We start from the raw sequence: 22393 nt of genomic DNA on the forward strand, positions 1-22393 counted from the left end.
CCATGACTTAACTATTCAGAACAAGAGAAGGCTGGAACATATGTTTTACCAGGTGTGTAAATTCTGTTTATTTTGCATTTTAAAACCTATGTTTTAGCCAACACCAATTATTGTTATACATATGAAAATAGTTGAATAGGTTTACTGCTTAAAAATCTGTTTCTCAGTTATGCTGTTTGGCTGACCATTTTCTGTATATTTCCCACTTTTTTTCCAGAATGTTTACTGAATGAAGAGAACTTCTCTGTACGCTGCCCCAAGCACAAGGTAAGGCATTGTGTATCAATAGTCATTGTTTTAAAATAGTTCAACTTGAGCTAGAATAATTTTAATTTATTTTATTCTACTAACTCACTGATAAACCACTTATATTTTCCCCTTTTTAAAGATACAATAGTTCTAACCAGTGAAAATGCGATATCAAGGCAGTGGACTAATCATAAAATTAAAGTCAATAGAGGCAAAATAAGAGTACATTGTATAGTACTAAATTGTATAGTGGACATGTGAAGTACTCACATATGACCTTTTCTTGTTTTGTTTTGCTTTCTCCAAGAGCTAAGAAGTGTCTTGGCTTTATTAATCTTGTATACATGTATTCTTTTTTTATCTATCTTGGTAAATATTGCCTCCACCATCTCATACACAGCGGATCATTTATAGTTACTCTAATCTATTGCCAATTAGTTACAATTAATTAATTAATTAGTAACAATTAGTTAGTCTAATCTATTGCTAATCTATTGCCAACCTCAAAACAAAACTCAAAACAAAATTATACCTTGCTTGTCTTATCCCTGTTTGTTTACACTGCTAGGCCTCTACAGCTAAGGAAAGGATCCACCAAATAAAAAAAAACCAGCTAAAATGTAATTTGTCATAACAGCAATGATTTGGTGTTTCCCAGAAATCCTTAACCCCTTAACGACAATCCCTGTACATGTACGGGGTTGCCGTGCAACGGGTTAACGACAATGCCCGTACATGTACGGGCTGCCGTTAAACAGCTGCATCGCCGCGATCGCGGCGTTTTCGCCGCGATCGGCGGCTTTGCAGCATCCACGGAAGCCTCACAAGTGAGGCTAACCGTGGATCCGGGGAGGGCAGCCCCTGGCAGCCCTCCCCTGAAGAAAAATGGCCGCCGCCGCACCGATCATCAAAGATCGCGGCGGCGCCCGGCTAAAACTGCTTAGGAAGCGATCGGAATCGCTTCCTAAGCATAAACTGTGTTACTGACATGCCTCAGTATCGAGGCATGTCAGCAACACCACCCCCCTACCCCGATCGCCTTGTGATTGCTCCGAGGAGCAACCACAAGTGCCATCCTGTGAATGACGTTGCCGTCATTCACAGGATGGCATTAACAATAGATTTGAGTTCACAGAGGGTCTATCCAGACCCTCTTGAGAACTCTCGAGCTCCTCCTGCAGGTTGAATGCAGGTACTGCATCCAACCATGCAAGGTCAATGGAGCCCAGCTCACTAATGAAAGTGACTACTAATAAAAAAAAAAAAAAATAAATAAAAAAAATTGGTCAAAAATGTTTAAAAAAAATTAAAAAAATATGGTAACATGTAAAAATCCCCACTGTCACCAAAAAAAAAAAAAAAAGTTTTTAATAAGCAAGTCCTAAAATTCTTTATCTTTACAAAAATTCTAGCATGGAAAGAGTTAAAATATTGGCATTACAAATACCCATAGGCTGTCTAGTATTAAAAAATATATGATTTGATGGGGTAAATTGAATTGGCCGGGTTCAAAGATGTCCCAAATATGGGACATGGGGCAGATGTCTAAATGGCAAAAAAATACACACCTCACAAAGGCGGCCTTTTACCTCCCAAATAACCCTACAAACCCATGCATGTGGGGTATCACTGCGCTCAGGAGATGTTACTGAACACATATTGGGGTGTTATTTGACAGGGACATATACCAGGAGCAATAAATTTATACCTGAAGTACAACGTGTGAGAAAAAAATACAAAATAAATTTACTACCATAAAGTTTCACAAAGGCTGGTGGTAAAATTAGTGCATGGAAAGGGTTAAAATACCAGCATTTCAGATACCTTGGGGTGTCTAGTTTTTGAAAATATATGACTTGATGGGGTAAATTGCATTGGCCGGCTTCAAAGATACCCGAAATGGCACATGGGGGGAAGAATTACCAGATTTGGAAAAAAAGGTTTTGAAATAGCAAAACGCTACCTGTACTTATTGCCCCATAACGTGCAGAAAAAGCAAAAAAACATAAAAACATTGGGTATTTCTAAACTCAGGACAAATAGTAGAATATATTTAGCAGGTTTTTTCATTCGTTTTTGCAGATGAGTAAAAGTTTTCTGTTTAAAAAGTGAGAAAAAGTAATTTTTTAACAAAAAATCCCCATATTTTATCATTTTTTTTATAGTAAATTAGATGATATGATAAAATGAATGGTATCTAAAGAAAGCCCTGTTTGTCCTGGACAAAACAATATATAATATGTGTGGGAGCACGAAATGAGAAAGAAGAAAATCACAGCTAAACAGGAACACCGAAAAACGTTAAAAGAGCCATTGTCCCGCAATATACTACGAGTAAAAACCCCTATTGTCCTTAAGGGGTTAATAGACCACATGGATACAGAGCATTGCTACAATGTAAAAGCTATCAACAAGTATAACTGCACGCAGATACACATACCAAACTAGCAATCCTATTCCACATGCGTGCATCATTTGGCTAAGATTACCAATTTAACGTAAGTAGGGAAATTGTGTTGATGATAACCTGGGTTTTATTCTATTCAGAAACATGAACTTTTGCGGGAATAATTTTGTTTGTTACTTAATAAAAATCTAGAAAACCTGCTAGTTTGCTAGATAAGACAAAACGGGAATGGGGTAGCAAATATGTTAAATATGTGAAACTACATGTTCTCTTTTGGATTGCCGTCTTAAAAATGTGAAAAGCTATGCAGGTGGGTCATCAGTGTACTGTTGACAACACAGATCTGTGCATATAATACATACAAGAAATGTACAGCAACCTTGCAAAATATCAATGTGAGGGGAAAAAAGATTCAGTGACCGCTACTGTACATACAGGTGTATCGCTCTGCTTCTCCGAGGCACTTGTTCCATGCATTTCTCCACCTGCAGATGAGAATTAGACTTTACCTCCTTGCAACACTGTACACCTTCCTGCTGCTCAAGATGAGGCTCAAGCATCTCACATTCCTCTATCTCTGCCTGCGGTTTAAAATTAGACAATACAGTCCTATATCACTGCATCTCCAGTTGCCACTGAGGATGGGGTGCATTCACCTTGTGTCGATACACTTCTTACTGCTGCTGGGAATGATGCATTGGCACCCACATCTCTGCACCCTTAGCTGCTGCTGGGGGAAGGCGTACTGTTACCTTGCATGCCCTGCACCTCCAACTGCCATTGAGAATGGGCTTTTCTGCCCTTCACCCCTTGGCAGTTAATTTGCTGCTGGGGATGAAGTTTTACCACTTAACATTTCTCGATCTTATCTAGTCTAAGAAGACGTTCAACCTTTCACACATACCTAGTTCTAAAGTTGATCCAAAAGAAGGCAAAAAAACACTACATGGGGCAGTTACCAATTATGCCACAAGAGGGGAAAAAAATCCTTCTTGATTCCATAGCGGCAATCAGATTACTCCCTGGATCAACTTTCTAATACGACGGTCCTTTTAGCAGTTGTAGCCCTTTATGTTATGCTTAACCAGGAAAGCATCCAGTCCTTTCTTAAAATTATCCACAGAGTTAGATAGTACAACATCCTTAAACCAGAGAGTTCAATATTCTCATTGTTCTTACTGTGAATAACCCTTTCCTAAGCTTATGCTGAAATCTCCTTTCCTCAAGTCTCAACTGATCACCTTGTGTCTTTTGTAGAGACCTCTTGGTGAATAGATCACTAGGGAGCTGTTTATACTGACCTTGTATGTATTTGTACAATGTGATCAGATTCCCTCTTAGATGTCTCTTTTCAAGTGAAAACAAGTTCAGTTTTTCTAGTCTTTGTTTATAACTAAAATTCTCTGTTCCTCTAGTTAACTTTGTAGCCCGCCCTGACACTTTCTCCAGCTCTATAGCATCCTTCTTTAAAACTGGTACCCAAAATTGCACTGCATATTAAAGGTGAGGCCTCACCATTGCTTTATAAAGAGGTAAATATTTTATTTTCATCTCGTGATTTAATATTACTCTTTATGCATGCCAATACCTTACTGGCTTTTGCAACCACTGACTGGCACTGTACTTTGTTGCTTAGTCTATGTTCTACAATTATACCCAAGTCCTTCTCATTTTCTGCTTTTACCAATGCAATGCCCTTAAGAGTGTAAGTTGCATATAAGTACGTGTATGAAAAAAATGAAAAAAAGATTTACTACCATAAAGCTTGACAAAGGCTGGTGGTAAAACTAGGGCATGGAAAGGGTTAAAATACCAGCTTTTGAAATACTTTTTGCCCCATAACGTGCAGAAAAAAAAACCATTGGGTATGTCTAAACTCAGGACAAATAGAATCTATTTAGCAGGTTTCTTCAATAGTTTTTGCAGATGAGTAAAAGATTTTTTTTTTAAGTGAGAAAAGGTAATTTTTAACAAAAAATCGCCATATTTTATAATTTTTTTTTTAATAGTAAATTAGATATGATAAAAATAATGGTATCCTGTTTGTCCTGGAAAAAAAAATATATAATGTGTGTGTGGGTGCACAAATTGAGAGAGAACAAAATTACAGCTTCACAGCAACACTGAAAAATGGTTCCACTCCCCCTCAATTCCGTGCACGTGATCACTTTAAAGCGAATCACGAGCACGGAATTAAAATATTTAAATAAAACTGCGGTCTTCAAGGGAAGATGCAGTACGAGAACGCCGTTCCTGAAGGGGTTATACGATAACCGCTGGTGTGGAACAGTTAAATGCTTTTGCAAAATGTAAATAGACAACATCTACAGCAACACCCTGATCTATACATTGACTTACAACATGAAATGCGATAAATAGTATTAGTTGCAAAAGAAAATAAGTATATTTAACCCCTTCATGGCCAAGTATTTTGTGCACTAAAGACTGGAGTTTTTGTTTTTCTACCATGTTTCTTTACCCTCAATTCCCCTTTTTGTGTTACGTACATCCACATAAATTAACATCTACAGCAACACCCTTATCTATACATTTACTCACAACTAAGGATGCACCGATATATTTAAGGCAAAATGCCGAAATAAAAAAAAATGGCCGAAAATAATCGTCCGCAGGGGCTGGGCTGCTTACCTGCGTGTTGGCAGCAGCATCCTGGCCAGGAAAAGCAGGAACCCAGCGGATTCATGTGAATGCACATCGCGTGACTCTGCTTTGTTCTTTCTTCCCCTTGGGACGTGGCCAGAGAAGTTGTTCGGGAGGAAGCAGCAGGGCCTCTGCAGTTCAGGTAAGGGGGTGGGGGAGGATGTATGAGAAAGTATGTGTGATTAAGGGAATGAATGAGTATATGTGGGGGGTGGCATGGCATAGGGAGCCTGTAATCATAGTCCTATCATGCCCAGGTTCTGGCATGTGCTGGCTGCCTGGGCATGATAGGAGTGTGATTGCTGTTAATTATATATATATATATTTATATATAATTATGTTATTGGATTTTTGTCCAATTTTGGTGTTACTTACCCCAAAAATATATATATATATATGTGTGTGTGTGTGTATATATATATATTTATTGGATTTTTGTCCAATTTTGGTGTGTTACTTACCCCAAAAAAATATATATAACACAATTGACAAAAAATTGGACAAAAATCCAATAAATAAATATATATATATATACATACATACACACACAGCAATCACACTGCTATCTTGCCCAGGCATACCTAGATTCCGTCATTCACTGGCTGACTTTGCATGATAGGAGTCTGATTGCTGTTAACAATCATATCTATATATTAATATTATTGCATTTTTTGGTCCCATTTTGGTGTATTACTTTTAATAAAAGTGTGGTTATTTTCGGGGGTCGTTTTGAGGTTCGGTTTCGGCCATGTGAATCCTGAATTCTCGGTTTCGGTCCAGAATTTTCATTTCGGTGCATCCCTACTCACAACATCACAAAATGTAATGAAATTGGTTTGACGTGATCTGTTCTTCACAAAACCATGCTGCTTCCTACTGATATCATTGTTCACTATTTATTCCTGTATGCCATCTCAGCAGATAGTGGCTCTTCTTTGTTATATACAGATGAAAAAAGGCATTTAGTATTGCTACCTTTTCTTGATCCTCACTAATTAACTTACCATCTCCGGACTCCTATGTTGTCACTCCTAAATGTTGTCACTCCTAAATGTTGTCACTCCTAAATGTTGTGGCATTAATGTACTTAAAAAATCTTTTTGGGTTTGTTTTGCTCTCATTGGCTATCATCTTCTCATTGTTAAATTTAGCCAGTCTAATAGCCTTTTTGCTTGACATATGATGCCACTGAGCCCTCTGACTTTTTCGTATTACCTAACACTTTTATTCATCCACATTGGTTTTAGTTTCTTTCTTGTGGATTTATTTCCTAATGGTACGTGTGCAGAAATATATTTTTGTGTTTTAAATATACTCCACTGTCCTCTGTGGACAAAGGGGTCATCCCAGTTAATTCTCTGCAAGCATGTCTGTCAGGACTACTTGCCAAGCCGTGACTGTGTGGAGGACGTGGGCATGAAGGGGTTAATAGCACCAGGCCTCTGGATTTACTAACTTGACCCCTTAACAAGGCATAAATTACACCAAATTAACCCCCAAATCCTGCCTGTATCCCCCCAGGTAGTCTGCCACCACTCACGATTTTGATACTGGATTCGTGAGAAATCCGAATTAGAATGTTTATCTCTATATATATAGATATAGATATATATATATCTATCTATATATATATATATATATATATATATATATATATATATATATATATATATATATATATATATATAATCAACCCACCCCGGGCAAACAACATATATATATATATATATCCTGTAGAACTTAATAACAATATGGTAACGTATTATCCTCTCTTAGGGTTTGTGGATATCAATACTAGAGCCCAAAGACAGACTTGGATTATGAATATTTTAATAACAAAAAGACAAAGATTACACAGTGCCAGAATTACAAAAACAAGACATACAAAATAAAAATAAAACGGCAAACAGTTCTTAAAAACAATGGGACTTAAACACAGGACCCTCACTCGAGAGTTTCTCCAATAAACAGGCCTGTGGGAACTCCTTAAGTCCAGATGGTTTCTTATGATGTTCCGATCAGAGTATCTCATGGAGTTCTGCTTTGAGGTCGCTGCATTGCCCCTAAATCAGACTCTGCCTCAAGAAAACACCCCTCCGACCACATGTCCAATTATATGACACCTTTTCCAAGAATTGGTTCCCATCTTTGATGTGCCAATAAGTTATGGTGGGGTAAAGGTGATGGAAACCCCTCCACTGAAGATAGGAATGGAATTCCTATAACTCAGGGTCCTTATCTGTTAGGCCATGAATCACCACAGGGGTCCTTTTGGAAGATGACACCTCTAGCCAGAACAGATACAGAGGGCATGCACAAAGAAACACATTAAAGCAACCTCAGAATAACTCATTGAATGCTTAAACAAAGAAACTAACCACCTCTGCTGGGTTACCCTTCCATGCATTCACTCCGTTATATGAGTTAATCATGACAATGTCCTTAACTGTCTTGGTGACAGTTACAGCAGTTTGCTTTTTACGATTAATTTCAAACTGCACCATATTATGATCACTACTTCCCAGTTGCTGTACGTGAATATTTGAAAACAGCTCTACATTGTTGGTTAACAGAAGATCCAAATACGCCTCCTTCCTAGTAGGTGCCTCTACTAACTGAGACATGTAGTTGTCTTGCAACAAGTTCAAAAATCTCCTCCCTTTAACTGAATTACTAGCCCCAATATACCAGTCAATGTCAGGGTAATTCAAATATCCTATGACTAGAACATTTTGCTGCTGTGCAGCTTTTTCAAATTGTAAAAAAAAGCTGATCCTCCATATCCTGGTTTCCCAATTCATGTGTCCCTCCTGAACAGTAATAATACAAATTGTGATCAGGCTCTAAAATGTGTGACTTAGTGTACACAAAAATATAATATAAAGAATATATTATTGTAGAAAAGTGCTTTATACAGTGCTGCAAACACTAAAGGTACAACCCCCTATACCACAAGAAAAACAATAAAAATAAATGTGCTGCGCAAAAACAAATATTAAATTTATATAGTGACAACCATGTGAGTAGTTTCCACCAGAAATATAAACTGTGTGTAACTCACAAAAAATAATTACAAAAATATTTCCAATTGTGTATATCAGACGTCCATCCGTTTTACAGCAGGAACGTATTGACACATATATAAAAATATATAAAAAATATATAAAAAAAGTAACAGAGATAACAGAGGTATACTCCTTCTGTTTACTTCCTATCCTATTTAATTTCCTTGGTCCCTCCCCCATTACCTAGTTTAAATACTCCTCCAACCTTCTGGCCATCCTATCCCCTAGCACTCTTACATTCAGGTGCAATCTGTCATGACTATAAAGATTGTACCCAAGTGCAAAAACAGCCCAGTTCTCCAAGAAGCCAAAACCCTCCTCCTTACACCATATTCATTTATTTTGTCAAATTTTATTAAGAAATAAAAACAAAATGAAAATCTATTGCTTTCTTAAGTATTTAATTCCTGTGCCCTGGAAGATCAAGGGAATTGCCATCACAATATTAAAGTTGCTGACAAGTTTGAAGTAACCCCAATGTTGAATGGTATTTTATCAGACCGTGGGTCTACTTAGAGGGAAAGTAATGTAAATGCTTAGGTTAGGAGAATGGTACAAAATAATATGTGTTTGGATGTACCAATGAGCGCAATTGGATCAGCAATTTGGAAGTGGAAGCTATATCACAACATTTGGATACTGCCAAGAAAAGTCGCTCAAGCAAGGAGACTTGTAACAAAACCTACAGAGTCCAGTTATCACTGTGAGCATGAGTCATGATCGATATATTAGTATTTTACTAGGTTACCTTCTCTTTTTTTCACTCTTTTTTTTTTTTTTCCTCTTCTGCATCCACATATATTTTTTCCACTCCTTTTACCACTTTTCTTTCCTGCTTTCAGAACAAGACAGTAAAGGGTATGTCAGCAGAACCGCCTGAACAGGGCTGATGGGGGGGCATAAGTCCTAAAGTTGAAAAGTAAATTCAAGCACAGGTGAGTAGCAGCTCCCATCAGATTCTTTAGTGGGTTGTTGGATACATTTATGTAGATAACTGTGTTTAACATCATATGTACAAACAAATGCCATTTAAGGCAGTTTAATTGGTATATCTCTTAATAGCTACCCTTACTTTAAAAGATAAAACTTTTTGTAGCAGATTAACACTGTGAATTGTGAAAGGAGTCTCTTTGGGCTTCCTATAAAGTTTATTTATTGTTTTCATTACGTGTTCAATGTGTGGGATCAGCAGGCATGGGGAGCCATCTGAGATCCCAGCTGAATTTAGACAGACCCTACTGGGTCTCTCTTGCCCGACAGTGACCTTGTAGTGAGTGTCAGCATTGACAAATACTGGAAGGGAATACCTGATCATGAGATTGAGTCATATTATAACGGTGTGCAAGTGCTTGGGCGGACTGCCCTTGATCAAAAAAGTCAGGTCGTACAGGTACCTCCTAAGGGGCATCCTGCCAACTGTTGTGTTGGCCTACCTGTGTGTCTAGGGTTACCAACTGTAAAATGTTAGATGATCTATTTACTTTTAGATAGTGAGAGAATTGAACCCAGATTAGAATATCTTGCAGTGTTAAGGGGATGCTGAAATAGATCCAGTTAATATGTGTAAGCAATTACTATCTAACATTTTTTTTATAAGCTCAAGTTTGAAGATTAATTAATAATTTGGATAATTGCTCACCACTGACTAAAAAAAGTGTTTAAAGGAATGTTTGCCTGTATTTTATTACATCACAATGTACTGCATTTTGGCTGTCATTACATTTTTTATTATTTTTGCGGGTGGGATCTGGAGTATGTAAGACAAATATTTTAACCCCTTGACAACAATTGACAGTCTGGGCCCATCATGGCTTTAAACGGGTGTAAAAAGCAATCTGTTTGCTTTCTGCACCCAAACAGTGTTGCTGTAATGCCTCCGAGATCGGCATCAGGGGCCATATCTGGCCCCTCCCTGAAGTGTCAATGTCCTCCATACACCGTATGGCCTCCTATCGCCTCCTAAACTTCAAGCCACCCCAGGACCCCAGAGAGTGGTCACAGCTGCCACTAAGATTTTGCCACTCACGAGATGGCGCCAAGTCGAATAAAGAAGTTGGCAAAGTTTCCAAGACGGTCTCTCCAGACCCTCCTGAGAACTCTGGCTACAGGTACTGCATTCAACCATGCAAGTTAATGGAGCCCAGCTTTCTAATCACAATGTGATTAGTAAAATGTAAAAGAATGGTAACATGTAAAAAAAAAAAAAAAAGTTTCCATCAGGGGAACCTTCCAGTTCCAAAAATGTAAAAAATATATATATATATACTAATAAAAAATGTATGATTTGATGGATACATTGAATTGGCCGGGTTTAACAATGTCCCAATTCACACAGGGGGAAGGATGACAAATTTCCAATTTGAAAAATGCACACGCAAATGTGGCCTTTTAGCCCCCCAAAGATCAGACAATCCAATGAATGTGGGGCATCACTCTACTCGGGAGATGTTGCTGAACACGTATGGGGTGTTGTGTGACGGTGACATATACCAGGAGCTGTAAATTCATGCCTAAAGTACATGTGTGGGGAAAAAAAACACACAAAAAAATATTGCTCCAATTTTGACAGGCTGGTGGTAAAATGTGTGCATGCAAAGAGTTAAAATACCAGAATTTGAAATACCCTGGGCTGTCTAGTTTTCAAAAATATATGATTTTATTGGGCACAGTGAATTGGCCAGGCTCAAAAATGTACCAAATAGGGCATGGGCAGTGTATCACCATATGTCAAAGTTCAACATTGAAAAATGTGGCCCTTTTGCCCCAAACAACAATGCATGGATGGTATCACTGTACTCAGGAGATGTTGCTGAACACATTGGGGTGTTTTGTAACAGTGACATATACCAGGACCTGGAGAAAAATGTGTATGTGGGAAAAAAACGCATACCACAAAGTTTGACCAAGACTGGTGGTAGAATTAGTGCATGGAAATAGTTAAAATACTAGCATTTGAAATACCATGGGGTGTGTAGTCTTCAAAAATATATGGTTAGATGGTGGTAAATTGCATTGGCCAGCTTCAAAGATACCCGAAATAGCACATGGGGGAAGAATTACCAGATTTGGAAAAAATGGTTTTGAAATAGCAAAACATAACGTGCAGAAAATAGCAAAAAAATTAAACAAAAAAAAAAAAAACATGAAAACATTGGGTATTCTAAACCCAGGACAATTAGGATTTATTTAGCAGTTTTTTTGATTAGCTTTTATAGATGAGTAAAAGATTTTTCAAGTAAAAATCAGAAATTCAAATCCAAATTTTATACCATATTTTATAGTTTGTTTGTTTTTTTAATAGGAAATGATATAATCAGAATAATAAGATCTAAAGAAAGCCCTTCTTGTCCTAAAAAAAACAATATATAACTGGTGTGGTTCAGTAAACGGGGGAAAAAGAAAATTACAGCTGAACACAAGCATGGCAAAAATGTTAAAACAGTCATTGTCATGAAGGGGTTTAGTAGTGTTTATCCACCCTAGTGATTGCTTGCAACTCACTCCATTTAAACTTTCATCACTGCATATGCAGTGATAAATGGCAACTATTTTAAAGCACTGCATTTTTGAAAATTAGGTTTCTGTCATTTCATCTGTTAGTTTACAGTATGTTTCTTTACCAAATGTTACTCCTGAAATTAGTTTTGAATAGAATTGAGCAAATTATTCACAGACAATATTTGACTTATAAACTTTTAATTTTATAATTTTTATTTTGTGTATTCCCTGCAGGTAAAGCTTTTAAAATAAAAAGGGTCCTTACGCCGTTGTGCAGAGAAAATATCTTCCTCATCTTCACTCTGGACACCACCTTCTCTCGGGATTTGTCCTGTGTAGTTTGGACATTTTCTTTGTGGACTTACAATGTTACCAAGGATGTCAGCAGAAGATGTTCGCTGTCTACACAATGCAATCTAAATCCCAGAATAAGGGACATGGGTTGTTTAACACAATGTGGGAAGTATTAATACAAAAAAGGAAAAAAAATACAACTATATATAAATATATTTTTAGTCTGAAAAAGACTTTGAGATGAAAGGCGCGTTGAATCTCTTTTTATGGTTGAGCTGAAATATTGCTTTAAAAAACAAAGCTAAATCATGTATTTTGTTCACTATTGACCAGTGCTCAGTATGTTGTAGAGCTATTGCAAATTGAAACTTCAGAATGTGGGATCAGAAATCTTGATGCACAGCTGGTGTATATTCTCTAATGTTCATGTTTGCGACAGAACTTCTGAACTGCATTAATTGCATAATTATTGGTAGCCTTTCATGTAAAAGTCTTATCACATAGAAGAATCTAATCAGATCTTCATATGCAAACCTTCAAACTGCGTCACATTTGGAATATTATTTACTTTTTACTTTACAGCTGTACATTCATATTTTTTCTACATTGGAAAATCACTGAATACAAAATGCTTCAGCAAGCTGAAATGTGTTGTAAAAAAAAAAGTTGGTCAAAAGAGAACATTTTCTTTTTCTGCCAATTTTTTAAATTTTTTTTTTAACATTAAATAGACCTTTTAATGACTGTGTGTATATATATATATATATATATATATATATATATCTATATATATCTATATATATAATATACACACACACACACTTTTTTTTTAATATTACTTGTGCATTGGCCCACATGAACAAAAAATGAGGGAGATGTTAGGGTGGGGAGGTGCCTTTCCTGTGCATTTCATTTCAACCATGAAATCTTTAATATTTGAAGTTTTGGTGTTTCACAAGGGGGAATGAACTTTTTTTTTTTAAGAAAAAAAAAATTAAAAATGACCAAAAAAATAAACCTAATAAAGTTCATTTTAACCTATTGCCTTTTTGCTAATTTTGTTTTCCATACATTTGCCTGCTGTGTTGGTGTTTTCTTTACCTCTTTTAACTTAATTTGTTATGTTTTATTGGTTTTATTCAAAAGACCCTAACTTAATACCAGTAGAACTGAGATATGATAAGCGGATTACAAAGAATTACATTTACCTAGAAGTCTTCCAAAATCAGTATAAATCAACCACAGTTCTATATTTGGCAGTGTGTTTCCTAAATTGAGCCCCCCCCCCCTCAGTTGATGGAAACAATCAAAATTACACATATTATGAATGAGAATGCATCATATTGTCATTAAGATAAATTATGACTGTTGTGGTATTTTCTAATTACTATATTGTGATGCGTGTGAATCCATATGTCACATGGATCCACATGTAGTAGAAAAGCATAGCTGTTGGCTCAACCAGTGGTTATAACCAGCAGAGGTCAGTGGAGATCAATAAATGTCTCCATATTCTGTATAATGAGCTGTACATTTGTTTGACACAGGATTCTAAGATATTTAAAAGCATCACAAAAGCTAGTTTGTGAGAAAAGCTAAAATCTGCAACACTCAGAGAATCATATGTGTAAATGAGTGTCATTGGGGGCACAGGGTGACTGTAAATTCCTGTTGATCTGCCCTAACCAGATTCCCATGAACTAGCTGGCAATGGGGGGGGGGGCTCAACCTGGCCGGAAATGCTCCATGTGCCTGACAAGGACCTAGCCAAAAATCCATGAAACTGTGCGGTGGTTAGGAAACCCCAACATTTGGAAATGTTGTTCTACCACGTTGCTCTTTTGGGGTTATACTGGGCTCATGGTGGGTCACAATCGGAATTGTAAACAAGATACACTTATTGCATCACAAGATAACTGGATGAGGTAATATGGATGCATGAGACAACACACAAAACTGAAACTTTTTGAGCAAGACAGAAAGTAGATCATGGTTTTCATAGTATACTTTATGTTCAGTCATTGTGTAGATTGTAAATGACCAGTTTCTACTAAAGCCACATGCCCTCACTTGTTAATACTTGAGGCACACATTTAACCCCTAAATGACAAAATGAATTGTTTTAAATGGGTTTAGGGACCGCCCATTGTCCTTAAGGGGTTACATTTTGCAAGCTTTAAGTGAAGGAAAGCAGATTTAGTAAGAACTTACCCCTCCATAAATATACACAAATAGGAAAGAATACAGACTAAAAAAGCACCCCTGCCCCCCTTTTACCTTGCGCACAGTAGGGTGGGGGTGATTAAATTAACTTGAGTGTATCTTCCCCAAGAATAACTCCCTCCCTCATCCACTGCTTAAGGTGACCCACCCACCCTGGACTGGTGCACCGGGATACCAGGAAATTAGACTCGGGCACCAGGGGGCTCTTCGTGTTTGTCTTCGTGCTCGTCTTCGTGCTCGTCTTCGGGGGGGGGGGGGATCTTAGAATATTCGCCTTTTCTTGTCTTCTCTTCGGGCGAATATTTGTGGACATTCTTCCTGTTCGGTTTTTCTTCGTTTTCCCGGTTAAGGGGTTAATACGGGGTTAATGCAGCTCTGGCGCCAGGAGTTTAAATGTACGTATGAGGAACTCTATTGGTCGTCAGCAGGGGCTCGTCTGCCATCAACCAATGGGGTCGCTCGTACAGACTGTTAAACTCCTGGTGCCGTAACTTACCCGGCACATCCCACTGGTCTCCCTCCCTGTTCAATTAGTTAAATGTCCGTACGAGCGACCAATAAAGTCGCTCGTACGGACATTTAACTAATTGAACAGGGAGGGAGACCAGTGGCATCTGCAAGGTAAGTTGCAGCATTGAGGTTTTAAAAGTCTGCACGAGCGACTCTGTTGGTCGCTCGTACAGACTTTTAAAACCCCAATGCTGCAACTTACCCTGCAGATCCCACTGGCCTCCCTGTTCTATCAGTTAAATCTCCGTACCAGCGCCCAATAAAGTCGCTCGTACGGACATTTAACTGATAGAACAGGGAGACCAGTGGGATCTGCCGGGTAAGTTGCAGCATTGGGGTTAACTTTTATTATGGGTTAACTTTTTTAAAAAGGGTTAAGGGGCCGTGCGAATGAGTCTATTGGTCTCTTGCACGGCACTTTAACCTACGGATTTCCGCTCCGGTTATCTAACGCAGCATCGAAGGGGTTAACGGGAGCGGAAATCCATAGGTTCGCTGTCAGGGGTTACAACTTACAAAGGCCGTGCGAGTGAGCCTATTGGTCACCCGCAGGGTCTTCCACTGGCATCAACCAATTGGTTGATGCCAGAGGAGGTCCCTGTAGGCGACCAATAGGCTCATTCGCACTGCCCTGTAACCCGTGATGGCGAACCTGCGGATTTCCACTTCCGTGAACTGCCGCAATGACAAGGTAAGTTAGAAGGGGGGGGTGGTAGACGAAGACCATCACGAAGATCTTCGTGGTGTGTGTCTTCATCTTCGCCTACGTTTTACCAACTCTGTCTTCTCTTCGGCCTTTCTTCGGAACGAACACGAAAACGCATTCTTCGTGTTCGTTTTCATGTTCGCCGGAAGACGAATGCACAAGTCTACAGGAAATGGCCGTGCCTCGGCACTTAGTCCCACGTCTTAAAAGGGGTGGGACGAAGAGCTGAGGCACGGCCATTGGGCGGCTCAGTGCATGCACGCCAGCCCCTCTAATTTCATGAACGCCAGCCTTGACCCGCTGCCCCAGCAGACACCAGGGAGTCAGAAGTAGTGGTAAGTCGGGGGGGGGGTGTTATATGCGGGGCATAAGGATTTTCTGGAGGCAGAGTGCCCCATGATATGCTTTTAACCCTCCCCCTTTTATGCCACTCTGCCTCCAGAAGGAGGGTATAAGGCATATCAGGGAGGCAGAGTGGCATATAGGGGGTGTAAGGCATTTCTGGGGGCAGATTGGCAAATGGAAAAAAAAACAAAAAAAATATTTTTCTCAATCATAGCTTTTATTAACGATGAAAAAAAAGTTTACATGAATTAATAAAGAATTACGTTTCTTACAAGAATATTGTGAACAATAATGTGATCACTGTTTTGTTCCACTGAATAAAATGGAATAAAATTTTTTGCAGTAGCAAATGTTTTGATTCCATTATGTCTAATGTATTTAATTTATTAGGGCCTTTTAACATTTTTTCTTTCTGGCCCTGCACCCAATAGGGTACTTTATCATTTATAAACCAACATCCTTTTGAGGTTGAGATTATTATGGAATATACATGCCTATGTGCCAGGGAAAGAGAAGGTGATAGTTGGGCCTTGCAAGTAACTTATAGGCTTTCAAACGCTTGGCTTTCCTGTAGGTGAGTGTGTGTGAGTTGGGATAATGTCTAACTTGTGCGTGTCACATAGCTACCCTAGGCAACACGGAAACCCACAGAGAATAGATAGGAAGATGGCTCACTGACCCAAGACCTTTGATCCACACAGGGGTTAAATCATTTTGTAGAGTAGACTCATCAGTGCAAGGCTGAGTAGTCCAGCAAGGCTGATGAAATTCTGCAGCAAGCAAAGAGTCCACAGATTAATATGGGGACCTAGTGGTATGTTGGAAACAGGAGTCCAAGCATTGTTCACATGTAAATACAGTGAACCAGCAGTAAAACATAAACAGCAGTTCCAATTGTAATATTGGCACAAGGGTACAAAGCTAGATACTGACACTATACTAGAGCACACATTGAACTCTCAGCTGGTTCATTAAGGAGAAGGATCAATTCCTAATAAGAGGGAGATAAGGAGTAAATTGACCTATAGGCTTAAGTTCTAACTAGGCCTCCTTCAGAAAATTAGGACCTTGTTTGTCAGGTCTCTGTGAAAATACAAATAACCCTGCTAAAAATGGCACACAAACCAATAAAACGCTTAAGAGTGCTTGTAGTAAAGTGTGGACTTAAATCAGATTGAAATGATGAATGAACTGTAGTGTTGAATATAGCAATGTTTTGAAATATATCAATTGCAAAATAAAATCTGAAAAGATAAACATTAAAATAGTGTCAAAAGTTGAAAACAGGTATAAGATAAATGAATAACTATAGACTACCAAGCAGGGCTCTGTAAGTATGGATACCTTGAATATTCACTAAGGCGGGGAAGGACTTCTGGGGGTGGAGCTGAGCCGAGCTGCCACGTTTTATCTAGCTCTCTTCGCTGCTATCATAATCTGGTGTCATCCACCAACCTAAATGAGCCAACAAGGCACCTATAACATCCGGGTGTCATTGCACTCCATACCGTATCTGTCACGGAGAGGAACTTTACCCAGGAGTCCGTCCTGCAAGTTCCACCAGCGAGCAGATGAGGCAGGCCGCACTGGAACGAGCCAATGCTGTGTGGAGGGGAGGACCGACTGCCAGTCGTGTCACCGATGAACAAGTCCCTGTGAACAAGGGAGGTAAGATCAGAAGCTGCACCTGACACACAGTGCAATTGCAACTACTCCTGTATTGGCCCATGTCACGATAACCCCCTGAGGCTGAGGACACATGGGGGTGGGTTTGAGTTTGGGCAGGGGTCACTGATCAATTCCTGGGGAGACTCCTTGCCTGCCCAGTCCCCTCATGTCTATCACCATGTGCTCATTGGGTGGCACAGGGTGACTGTAAATCCCTGTTGGTCTGCCATAACCAGATTCCCATGGACTAGCTGGCTATGGGGGGCTTAACATGGCCGGAAATGCTCCATGTGCTTGACCAGGACCTAGCCAAAAATCCATGGAACTGCACGGTGGCTAGGAACCCCCAACATTTAGAACTGAGTCACTACGGATGTCTGTTGTTCTACCACGTCGCTCTTTTGGGTTTATACTGGGATCGTGGTGGGTCACAATTGGAGGTGGTAACAGAGCACATTTGGGAATCCTTAGAACCAGGGTTTAGCCAGCCGCAGCTCTGAAACTTAGGCCCGGCTATGGCAACAGATCAATTAACTTTTTGGAACATCCTTGGACAATGAGCTCTCAAATGGTACTCTCGGAGTGACGCTGCTCACCTTGGAATCACCCTGAAATAGTGACTTTGGGTGGGCATTGCTGGCCATAGAACTTTATGGAGGAGGAGGGCTGTCTGGTAGTGATGTGATTATTATACGCCTGATCTAATTATGTTTGTGTGTATAAATAGCAGTGATGTTTTCCACCTAAACATTAGTTCTGTCTGATGATTGGGGTGGGCTGCTATGACAACTTATTGTCCTTTTCAGGACAATGTTAGCACTGTGTACCTAAACTACAGCTTGCCAAAGTGCCAGCACTGCTTCATTAGATTGCTGTCCTGCTTTGTCTTGCAGCACTGAAGGGGTTAACCGCTGTTGTCTCGGCAGAAGGATGCACAATTTGCCGTGTGTACCTAGTCGGGGTAAAGGTAATCCCGTCACAGTCCATTTTCAAGTTCCTCACGCTGGGAGAAGCTCATCAATGTTGTCTGTCTTTTGCCTCTTCTTTGCCAAATATACCCACGGATCACACATAGACAACTCTTACTCAGCTTCGTTGAACACTGCTCTACTGTGGAGGAGGAGGCAAATGTGTACCTCCAGGTTACAAAAACAATATCAATGGAGTGCCACTCAAAAAAGAAATGCTACCCCATGCACGAAAGTCCTACCTTCAGCCCCACGTTGTACTCTAAATAGTAATGATAAATGTGGGTTCTTCACACCTTATATATTAAATCATCTAAATCAATCCTTACTTTCATCTAATGCCTGACATAGAATGTGCATTGACCAACGTGATGGAAAAAAAATCGACACAACAGCTCTCAACCACAAAGACCTCACACAATAGAACAGCAAGCAACATGCTGCCAAGCCCTCCATTGGAAAAGAAGGGAATTCACTCCAATCTGCTAACAACTTATAGATCAAAGGATCAAATTCACCATGCTGTATCCAGCCACGCTCTGCTATGAATGGACAAACCCAAATCTGGGGAAAAAACACAAGAGGCAACCCTCCAACTGAAGGCCCTGCAGCAGCCCCTTGCCTCCCCAGAGTATACAGCTTTCCTTCAGCACTTCAGACGTTTAACATATAACCTGTGACCTGCAACTTCTACCTGTAGAACCAGTTTAACTACCTGTTTATGTTTTACACAATGTTCTCATTGATTTTATCTGTTTTTTGAGGACCCTAGGTTCCTCAAACTTTGTCTAGCTGTTAAGCATAGAAAATTACAATACCATCAATGGGTAAGGAAAGGTGGCACTGGGTACTCCCATGAGGACAGTCCATCCATGTGCTAGGACATGGAGGGACCCTCATCATCAAAGCCAACAAATTGGTACACCCTATCACTACTCCTGATTCCCATGCCCCAATGACACCAGAACCTCCCCCGGCCCAAGATTCTATCTCTTTTTTTTTATCTTGGAATTAGGTAGGTTTGATTATAATTATAAACTACATGTGGTAAACCTGTATGCTACTAACTACCCAAATAGTAACTTTTACATGTATTTACAGCATATGAAACTCTGAATACACTAACTCTTCTACTTTTATAATATGTGGGAAAGTTAATACTGTACTTGACAACTGAGTGGAAAGAACCAACTACATGCCTTTTGTTCTCCCTGCACTTAGTAGATACATTGAGTGTAATGCACCGCACACCTAGGTAATACACACACATGTCCAGGCCTCAAGACTCCTCATCCAGCCAGGATATGATTCTTACTTCTGATCAACTTTTACCATCGATCAATATTACCCTTATCAATCTGATGATCATCTTGGATCATGCCTCAGTCAAACTCATGCACCAACTCCTGGCAGTATCAAGTTTCTTTAGGCACTGGTAATTTTTCCATTTACCAAAAGGTATGACTTTTTTTGAGGGGCTTTAGTAACATCTTGGGCTAACTATGAAGATGACAACATACAGATAACAGAACATAGACACCTCCCTACCATTCTGGGAGACATCCAAGGCTGTCATATGGGGCACATCATATCATCTGAGGCTAAACAACGAAAATCTAGGTATGGTAAGTTCAACAAACTGCAAGATGCTCTAAGAACATCTTATGATGAATACAAAGACTAAAGATGAACCTCATAAGACCAAATTTATACACTGTGGGTAGCTCTTGGACACCCTCTTACAGAAGATCTTACATAGACTACACAGGAAAACTCTTGGCCAACATAACCCACACACCTACATTTAATATTTCAAAGATCATATCATATAATGGGGAAAATCTCACAGCGCCTGCTATTATCAATGGGGCATTTGCCACATAATTTAAAACACTCTACACTGTTGAATACGATGACACAAGCCAGGAAATCAAACTATTAAGGGCAGCAAAGTTTGACAGGTTAGGTTAGAGAAACAATAAAATCACCCCCAAATAGCAAGACCCCTGACCCAGATGGATTTTCTGCAGAATAAAATTCTAGCCATCTTCAACAACACTGTAAAATGATACATTTTTTCATTATTGCCCTGTATAAACTCCAACAATGCAAGAACAATTTTATTACCTAAACCAAAGTCTAATACTACAGACCCATCTCACTCCTCAACCAGGATCTAAACATCTATACTAAAATAATTGCTATGAGATTTAAATTTTTACCTTGATTTCTAGTGCAACACCAATTGGGATTTGTGAGGGGACACCATGCTGTTAAAGGCATACACACGGCACTAGCTGCCATAAAGAACTGCCAGCAGTCTCAAGACATACACCCCAACATTAATAAGCCTTGATGCAGAAAAGGCATTTGATACAGTAGCATGGTCACACCTTTACTTAAAAATTGAATCTTGTCCGGACATACATACCGACCTGAAGATTTAAATCCACATGGGCACTAGGGAACAAAAGCTAATCACCTTTGCAGATATACTTTTGTACATCTTAGACCCTAAACACTCTGGCCCCTAATATTCTCATACTACTACATCTGTACAGCTCAGTGATGGGTTTTAAAATGAATGTCAGTAAAGTTATACAACATATGTGACAAATCACTTTATGCAACAAGATTGGGATATCGATTTTTATCGTTACATACAGGCAGGCACCCACTCAGTCAGCACCTTATTCAAATTTATTATAGCCCGATCCGACTCCTTGGACCAAGATGGAGGCTTATAGCACTGGTCAGTTCTTCTGCCCGATATGGATAAAACAAACACCTGTAACCCCTTGGCTGCTAAGCCACTTCCCACCTGGGTGCTAAGCTGGTTTTCAGCGTTTTGGTGCATCTCATGTTTAAACGCGTTTAGAAGTACATTTCTTGGGAATAAACTATACAAACCATATATTGTTTCTTTCAGCACACCCAGCATATTCCAAATATACAATTTTTATATGTGTATGTCTTATTAGGTTTGCAAAATAAAGCCAAAAATGGGAAAAAAAGTGTATTTTTTCACTTCCGACTCAATAAAAACTAGTTTGTAATTTTATTATTCTAAACTCTACTATCAAAACCTGTGTTGCCAAATATTTTTAGTAGGTAACCAGTCTAAAATAAACAGAAATTGAGAACAGTAGACTGTGTTTTTCTAATACCGTATTTGCTCGATTATAAGACGAGGTTTTTTTCAGAGCAAATGCTCTGAAAAATACCCCTCGTCTTCTAATCGGGGTCGTCTTCTAATCAGACCTCAAATAGAGGTCTGATTAGGAGACTAAGATCCAGATCCCCCGCACCGCTGCAGGGGACCTGGATCCTCCTGTCTCACCCCCCCCATCATACACACACTTACCGGTGCTTCCTGATGTGTTGCCGGGGCAGCGGGTTGACGTCTACGCGATCCGCGTAGACAAAGTCCGCTGCAGCCGGAAGGAGGTGTGGCTAGCAGCGGGGGTTGTCTGCGTCCGTCGCATAGACCTTCCCCGACTGTCAGAGATCAGCGTTCCCCGCACCGGTGCGGGGAACTCTGATCTCTGACAGCCAGGGAAAGTATACGCGACGGACGCATACAAACCCCCGCTGCTAGCCACACCTCCTTCCGGCTGCAGCAGAAGGCGACGTCAACTCGCTGCCCTGGCTGGAAGCACCGGTAAGAGAGGGGGGAGAGCGGGGGAAGGGGGGTGAGAGAGGGGGGGAGAGAGAGAGAGAGAGAGAGAGTGTGTGTGTGTGTGTGTGTGTGTTAGTTAAATGGGGGTATAGGGTGTGTGTGTGTTAAATGGGGGCATAG

At 39.7% G+C, this 22393-nt stretch overlaps 1 protein-coding gene across 2 annotated transcripts in view; it reads left to right on the top strand.

The window, feature by feature from the left end:
• TCF20 (transcription factor 20) overlaps positions 1 to 12374 on the top strand; it is a 62548-nt gene extending 50174 nt beyond the window's left edge. For both annotated transcript variants that reach the window (XM_053469045.1, XM_053469046.1), the window contains 3 exons: positions 218 to 267; positions 9225 to 9317; positions 12115 to 12374. In XM_053469045.1, coding sequence (XP_053325020.1) covers positions 218 to 267; positions 9225 to 9272 — 98 coding nt within the window. In that variant the 3' untranslated portion in view covers positions 9273 to 9317; positions 12115 to 12374. The remainder of the gene's footprint in view (positions 1 to 217; positions 268 to 9224; positions 9318 to 12114) is intronic.
• The last annotated feature ends 10019 nt before the right edge of the window (positions 12375 to 22393 follow it).

This window comes from Spea bombifrons, chromosome 6, assembly GCF_027358695.1.
Source record: "Spea bombifrons isolate aSpeBom1 chromosome 6, aSpeBom1.2.pri, whole genome shotgun sequence".
NCBI lineage: Eukaryota > Metazoa > Chordata > Amphibia > Anura > Pelobatidae > Spea > Spea bombifrons.